This window comes from Spermophilus citellus (genome assembly GCF_964194105.1).
Source record: "Spermophilus citellus genome assembly, chromosome: 12".
NCBI classification, from domain to species: Eukaryota; Metazoa; Chordata; class Mammalia; order Rodentia; family Sciuridae; genus Spermophilus; species Spermophilus citellus.
This window is the reverse complement of record NC_138198.1, coordinates 115620468-115628933: the sequence shown is the minus strand read 5'-3', so window position 1 is coordinate 115628933 and position 8466 is coordinate 115620468. Positions and strand designations below refer to the sequence as shown.

At 39.4% G+C, this 8466-nt stretch overlaps 1 protein-coding gene across 1 annotated transcript; it reads left to right on the top strand.

Annotated features, from left to right (window-relative positions):
• Positions 1-7206: 7206 nt before the first annotated feature.
• MC4R (melanocortin 4 receptor) lies at positions 7207-8208 on the top strand (the record flags this gene model as incomplete). The annotated part of the gene is made up of 1 exon (XM_081263508.1): positions 7207-8208. The coding sequence occupies one exon, from the start codon at positions 7207-7209 to the stop codon at positions 8206-8208; it is 1002 nt and encodes a 333-aa protein (XP_081119634.1).
• Between the last annotated feature and the right edge of the window lie 258 nt (positions 8209-8466).

Below are 8466 nucleotides of genomic sequence, written 5' to 3'. Positions count from 1 at the left end.
AATTAAAATTCTTCAAGTACAAATAAGTTAACATCAAAAACCTAATTTCCACTTAGAAAGATAAAAATGATTTTAGTAAAAACTTATATGTTTTTGAAAGACAAAAACTACCAAAACTCAGTCAAGAAGTAGATTTGTGCATACATATTGGGAATATTACTTAATATTTAAATACTTTCCAAAAATTTTCCAGACCCAGAAACTTTCACTGATGAATTCTACCAGTATTTAAAGAAAAAATATCAAATCTACACTCTCAATACCAGTACCAGTTCTATAAGAAATAGAACCAAAGGTGCCTAACAGAATATGATTAAGATATGCATGTTGAAAACTACAGATGATGGCTGAATTATTCACAGAACTGTGCACCACAGTGAATCTTAGTGTATGTAAACATAAAACTAAATGTTAAATACAATAAGAAAAAATAGAAATTAAAAATTAATCTTAGTTTATACAATTCATCCACTCATCAATCAATTAATTGAGGTAAACAATCTTTCTATTTTTGCAAAATGTGTCAGACACTGTGCATTATTGGAAACACCCTGAAGAAGAGTAAATGTTCTCCGCCATAAATGAACTCATATGCTTGTCAGGAGGACAAATATGCTAGCAATAACTGACATTCTAGCATAGTTGTTTTATATAGTGCTATGGCAGAAGAGTTGAGCAACCCTGAGTTTCTGGTTCTGCTGGGGAAGGGTAATGGTTAGACAGAACATGCAATGCTAAAGGATAGAAATGGGAGACATGATATCATTCTGGGGAAATGAAGGACCACAGGAAATTGTAAAAACAAAACAAAACAACAACAACAACAAAACAGTATTCCTTATCTTTACTTTCCTCATTGTTAAGACTATACTTGTTCCTTCCACTCTTTCACTCTTCAGGGAAATCAAATAATGTTCTCCCTTGTGTTTTCCATTCACTAATCTTGCTATAATGACCAATTACTCCGCAACTACTCGATCTAGCAAAATTTTCTCAATTCTGATCTACTAGACAGCTCTGCTGGATCTGCACCCACTGACCATTGTATTTCCTTTGAACTTTCGTTCTTGATGGTCCATTGATTCCATTGTGGTTCTCTTTATACCACTTGATCAGTTCTTAGTCTTCATGTCAGCCATGAAAAAGTACCTGTAGGTCTTTAACTGCACAGGGCTTACCTAACCATGCAGGTCTCTAAAGACCATTGCTGTATTTGCCCTAAGATCCAACTTCCTAGAAGTTTCTTCCTACTCAGGTCCTTCACAGGAAGATACATATTATAAATGAGAGCAATGCATGTGTAAGGTGGTTGCTAAGCATTTTAAATGAGCAAAATTTTTGTAGTCAGAGTAATTTGGTCAATGAAAACATAGTTTTACACCAGCATGAATCTAGAACAAAGGGTATTTTAAAGGGAAGGATCTGAAGGCACTTTTGGAAATGGGTTTTAGAAGGGTTGCAGCTTGTGAGTTATTATGAAGGGAGGCAGAGGGAAGATTGTCTGAAAGTTCACAGCAAGTTCTAAGACCATATATTTAAAGGAATGTGCCTCCTAACACAGAGTGAGCTGGGGTCTCTGGTAAATGTTTGATGAGGTTGCTGTCTGCACGTCCCCATGTGACGGGTGCAGTTTCATGTATTCACCTGTTTCTTCAGGAAAAATAATTCAAACATAAACCCCAAATCTGCCTTATGCTCAAAATGTTCCTGAAATATCAATTAAGTTTGGAACAAATTTACAATTTGGACCCTGACTTGAGAGTGTGGAAGATTGGGCTAATGTTGCAGATGGATTTCTTGTAACCAGCAGTTCAGATCTCTAAGGTAACATAGATGCATTATAATTAAAGAGGAAGAAATAAAGCTTTCTTACAGAACAAAGTTATAGTATGTTACATAAATGTAATAGTAAAATAAAATGAGAAAAGGAGCACCCTATGTTCCAGTAAGTTTAGGAAGTAAGCAGGCTAAGTAATTTTCTTACAGTAGGAAATTTCAGAAACCCTATATGTTCATGCAAAGTTTGAAATTTCAAGAGAGACACAAGTTTTCAATACTTTCTAAAAATTATTTGACTTTGGAATCTTCTCATTTATTTCCAGTTGGAAAACACTTCTAACATTCCCTAAAAACAAAGTTCCAACTAGCACAATTTGGTAAACATTTCTGTATAATACTGTTTTATATCTATTGTTATAAAATATAAGACAGAGTTTTTCTCAGAACAGAAATGTCCTGATCTAACTCAATTCTGTGTGAATTTTAAAAAGCACCTGCAATAAAATTTCAAAAATCCTATCCATATATCTAACATTTCTGGTTTAGCTTATTTTGGGTACAGAGAACTAAACCACAGAAGACAAATAAATTTCCTCCTTGGAGATACTTTCTTCAGCATAATTGACCATACAAATAATGTCTTATACATACACACTAAATACTTAAATTTGAGATTGTATATGTACATAATTTTCTGAGATTTCAGTGTGATTCTCATGTTCATAATTAAAACCCCTTTCTTGTAAAAAAAAGACAATAATTTTGTTCTCAAGTATTAAACTATTATTGTTTCCAAATATATTTTTTATTTTATTCAACTTTTCTACCAGTTCTTTAATTCTTCTATTTTTCATATGAAAGCTGATAAAATATTTAGAATAAGTATGAAATATTAAATTGTTCATCAAATGGTCTGCTAAAGGAGAAGATTGGCATAAATCAATATAATTTGATTTTTTAAGATAAAAATCAGGGCTGGAGATGTGGCTCAAGCGTTAACGCACTCACTTGACATGCACGGGGTGCTGGGTTTGATCCTCAGCACCACATAAAATAAAATAAAGATGCTGTGTCCTCCGAAAACTGAAAAATAAATATTAAAAAAGATAAAAATCAATGAATGGAAATTCATATTACTGAGAATGCTGAAGTAAGGGCACTGAACATTGTCTGGCTAAACACACCAATAGCAAAAATTTGTCAGAATTAACATATTCAGGACTCAGAAAATTAACAAGGGCTTTAAGGAATCTAGGGAGTATTTAGTCAAGAAAATGGCTGAATTGCAGTAATAAGAGTAAACTTTGTAGCATCTGACTGAACCTAATCTCACCTTCCACTTACCAGCTCTGTTGGTATTCTTGAAAACCAGCAGCTTGTCAAAAATACTGAAAACCAGTCACTGAGGAAGCAGAGGAGGAGAAATGGTTGGCAGCTCCTTCAGAGCCCATCCATTACCTCAGAAGGGTGATCACTCCACTGGCAGGGCTTTCTCATCTGGCCTGACTCAGAACTCCCCCACTGAGAAGAGAGTTTTCCCTGGGAGGGGTGTTGAAACCACCAGACAGTTGCTGAACATCATGGCTGTCTAAGGCAGTGGATAAAAATTGGGGGAAATAATCGACTATCCAAAAAAAAAAATTGAAAGGAAAGCTAATTGGGTATTCATAGGGGTTTAAATAAAAAGCTCTGACACATGGCTGGGCCCTAATGCTGTGCGTATCTGTAGGTCAGTGTGTATGCATAGGAAAGACCTGAGAAAACCCTAAGCTTGCACCTGTAGCTCTGTGCAAACAGAAAGCAAAGCTAAGGCAGAGTTGTCAGATGCTGTGTTTCCCCAACACACACAGAGCCCCTCAGCAAAGACTGGAAGACTTCTTGATTCTAGGCATGTGAGGAAACACTGTCCAATCACTAGCTGACCAATAAGCCACAGAGCAGAGACTTCAGTGGGCACATAAGACAGAAGACAGGCGTTGCAGAATTCTCTCAGAAAAGTCACTGCTAAGCAAACTATAACCAACAACCACAACAAACCCTGAGTAAGAAAGGGAATCTAAATTCCAGAATTGCTACATTACATTATCTAGGATTTCCAGTTGGAAAAAAAAAGAAAAAAAAAGAGTCTTTCAAATAAATAAGTAGGGTCATATATACAGGAGCAGGGAAAAAGCAGTCAATAAAAATTATTCCTGGGGAAGCCTAGATATTAGACTCAATATAGAAACACTTTTAGTCAACAAATATAAACATGTTCAAAGTATTAGTGGAAACAATATCTAAAGAATTAAAGGAAAAGATGAGTCTCATCAAATATAGAATATCAGAAAAGAAGTGTAAAACTTCATTACCTTGAATTGGGCAATACATTCTTTGATAAGACCCCAAAAGCACTTCCAATTAGATGGATAAATTAGACAGTTTAGGGTTTTCTGAGTCAAATGTCCTTGACTTTTCTCCATCTGCCTCAGAAAGTGAATTTTAAGCCTGAGCCAATGGGACAATATGCAATCAAGGGGAGTCAGGAGCACCCAGCAAGAGTTGAGTCAGGAAGGGGATTGCCCAGAGTCAACTATCTGATGCTTAATAATTTGATAGATTTCTTCTCTATTTTATATAGTGATAGATAATTTGCTGCTGAGGTAAATACAAAATAAGGAAAATAAAGGATTTTTGTGGAATTTGGGCTTCTTTCATTTATACGTGAGGCTTCTGAGATACTCTGTACTCATCTGCTTGACAGAGAAAATGCGAGAATAAAGCTGGCGAGCGGAAGGTACATAGTGAGTCTCAGTCAGTCCACATTCCACTAGCTGGAATTCAGGCATAAGGCCCCACTCCATTCCATAAATGGATGGAATCTGTTAATTTGACTCCATGCTCAGGAAAAAAATGCTTATAGCATTGTCTGTCATGAAAGGGAAAGAGATAAAAGTCCTGCGAATAGCTGAGAGTTAAGAATTAACTCTAAAAAATTATCCCCTGTTTTATACCCTATGAGCAGCACTTACAAACCAGGGACAGATGTCAGCTTTAAAGAAGAACAAAATTATGGCATTTGCCAGTAAATACATGGAGTTGGAGAATGTTATGCTAAGCGAAATAAGGCAATCCCAAAATAACAAAGACCAAATGTTTTCTCTAATATGCAGATGCTAATTCACAATAAGGTCGGGGGCACTAGAGAAGAATAGAGTTACTTTAGATTAGATAGAGGGAAGTGAAGGGAGGGGGTGTGGGGACAGGAAGGACAGTAGAACAAACCAAACATTATTACTTTATGTACATATGTGACTGCATGACCAATGTGATTCTGCAACATTGTACACTCAGAAAAATGAGAAATTATATCCCATCTACATATATCAAAGTGCATAAATGCATTCCACTGTCATGTATGACTAATTAAAACAAATAAAAAATTAAAAGAAGAGCAGACCAGCTGAACACAGGACACAGGACAAGAAGGCCTCTGTAAGCAAAGGAGAAGGCCTGGAGCAGATTCTTCCCTTGCCGCCCTTGGAAGGAAGCCTAAGCCCACCATGATCACCCCCCAACCTGATGGAGACCCGACCGGGGCCTTCTGTCCTCTCCCTTGTGTTTTGCTGCTCAGCCTTAGACCTTCCTTTAAGCTTTCAGGAGCCAGGACTCCATGTAACCAGGCCCCCAGCCCTAAGGAGAGCAGGCAATGTGAGATGTGGGGAAACAGAGGAGGAGAAGGAAGAGGAAAGAGAATCCATTCATCACCTGTGTCCTCCAACCCTCACAGAAAAGATTCCAGGAAACCCCTCCCCCACAGTTCCTGCCATCTTGTCATCAGACATCCCTTCTCCCACCAATTAAAGAAAAAAGTCTTTTCCTATTTAACAAATGATTCCTATGAAATGAAAATAAAAGTCTTTCACTGGGGGAATAAAAAGTAATCATAACAAGAAAATGACAGTACATAAAATGCCTTAACCTGGTGTTTAAGGAATTTCAAAAGTAACTTTGTTACACTCTTTTGAAACTAGCTTAAGCAAAATATTCCTACTACAATTAATAATTTGCATCTACTAGTCTTGGCTTGAACAGATACAGTTGTCAAGTTTTGTAGGTCTAATTTACAAAGTCTTCAGCGGTGAAAGTAAAAGTAAACAAACAACAACAAAAGCAGAATCTTGCCTTAAAAAGAAAACAGAATATTGCCTTTCCTCCTTTCCTCCTTTCCTCCTTTCCTCCTTTCCTCCTTTCCTCCTTTCCTCCTTTCCTCCTTTCTTTCTTTCTTTCTCCAGAGCAAATATGGTTACAATAATGCCTTTGGACTTTAAATGTTGTGAATGAAAACTTTTCCAGGTTTGAGAACCGAAACTCTGCAAGGGAGAAATATCAGATTTTAGTACACAATAAATGAACCCTTTCTTGGGCCTCTTGCCAAACTGTAATTATCTATATAATTCTTTCATCCGTAGCATGCCTGCCTGTATTATAAGGTATATCTGTTTTAGATTTTTTAATTTTTCATTATTGCATTTTAATTATTCAGAATAAGGGCTTCATTGTGCATATGTGTACATGCAAATACACACTTTGATCATATCCACCTTATTTCGGGTATTTTAAATTAAAGCATTTCTGCCTGTGTCCTTAATTCAAAGAAATTAAGGAGATAAATTCAGTATCCTGGGGGGTTTCAGGACATAGGACAGGGTTTTCCACTTCAACACACACACACACACACACACACACACCAGCTCTATTTTAAGGAAGCCTGGGTGCTTTCAGAGAACGTCTTGTGACATCACAGAATGTCTTCTAGGGATTGTTTTCCTTGAAAACTTGAGAAGGGAAATCCCATGCCTCACATTCTGCTGGTCCCCGGTTTCACAAGCTTCTGCAAGTGAATCCGCGTGGCGCTGGATCCTGAACCGCTGGGGACTTGCCCTGCACTTGGATTGGTCAGAGGGAAGCCGAGGAGGAGCCAGGCTTCAGTTTTTTTTCCTCCACACACCATAAAAGTCTGCGGCAGCATCCTGGCTCCTCACTTCTCAGGCTCCAAGCCACGCTGAGGCTGGGAGCTGTCCCTTCTCAGAGGCTGTGGAATGGCTCAGCCGCTCCCCGGAAAATCATTTTGAAAAGACGCGAATGCCTAAGGCTAAAGTTTAAGCAGCAGTGAGAACAAAAAGCAAACAGCAGACTCTGTCTACAGAGAATGAGCATCTTGCAGCCTAAGATTCTAACCTGATAATGGTCAGAGCTGTACCTGAAAGAGAGTAAAAACTCCATCTCCAGCTGCGAGGCTTGCGGCTGCATCCGCAGCGAGAGTGCCGCCGATCGATAGCAGCCTCCTAACTTTCAGACTGATCACGTCTGGGAGAAAAGAACGGAGAATCCTGACCCGGGAGGGGACATCGACTCCAGGGGGATTTGAATCCACTTTGCGACCAGATGATGAACTCCACCCTCCCCCGTGGGATGCACACCTCTCTGCACTTCTGGAACCGCAGCAGCTACGGACTGCACAGCAATGCCAGCGAGACCCTGGGGAAGGGCTACTCGGATGGGGGTTGCTACGAGCAACTTTTTGTCTCCCCGGAGGTGTTTGTGACTTTGGGTGTCATTAGCTTGTTGGAGAATATTCTAGTGATCGTGGCCATAGCCAAGAACAAGAATCTGCACTCACCCATGTACTTTTTCATCTGTAGCCTGGCTGTGGCCGATATGCTGGTGAGCGTTTCCAATGGATCAGAGACCATAGTCATCACCCTGTTAAACAGTACAGACACGGACGCGCAGAGTTTCACGGTGAATATTGATAATGTCATTGACTCGGTGATCTGTAGCTCTCTGCTTGCATCAATTTGCAGCCTGCTTTCCATTGCAGTGGACAGGTACTTTACCATCTTTTATGCTCTGCAGTACCATAACATAATGACCGTGAAGCGGGTCGGGATCACCATAAGCTGCATCTGGGCGGCCTGTACGGTTTCGGGGGTGCTGTTCATCATTTATTCGGACAGCAGCGCTGTCATCATCTGCCTCATCACCATGTTCTTCACCATGCTGGCTCTCATGGCCTCCCTCTATGTCCACATGTTCCTCATGGCCAGACTTCACATTAAGAGGATTGCTGTCCTCCCAGGCACGGGCGCCATCCGCCAAGGGGCCAACATGAAGGGGGCCATTACGCTGACCATTCTGATTGGGGTCTTTGTTGTCTGCTGGGCCCCGTTCTTCCTTCACTTAATATTCTACATCTCGTGCCCCCAGAATCCATACTGTGTGTGCTTCATGTCTCACTTTAACTTGTATCTCATACTGATCATGTGTAATTCAATCATTGACCCTCTCATTTATGCACTCCGGAGTCAAGAACTGAGGAAAACCTTCAAGGAGATCATCTGTTGCTATCCCCTGGGAGGTCTCTGTGACTTGGCTAGCAGATACTAAATGGAGACAGAGGAGATCCTAAAATCCTGCTTAAAAAGACTTTTTCATTCTTGTGCAACCTGAGCAGTGTACTTAGGCAGCACCTGTTGTATCTTCTGTGCTGTGCTCCGATTGAGAAAACTTGTGGTAATTTAAGCTTATGATTTTTGATATGAAAAAATGTCCAGTCTCAGTATTATTAGTCACATCATGCTACTTTTTTGGTTGTAAAATGCTAATCTGAATTGCATGGAAATGAAGGGAGACCCTCATGGCTAT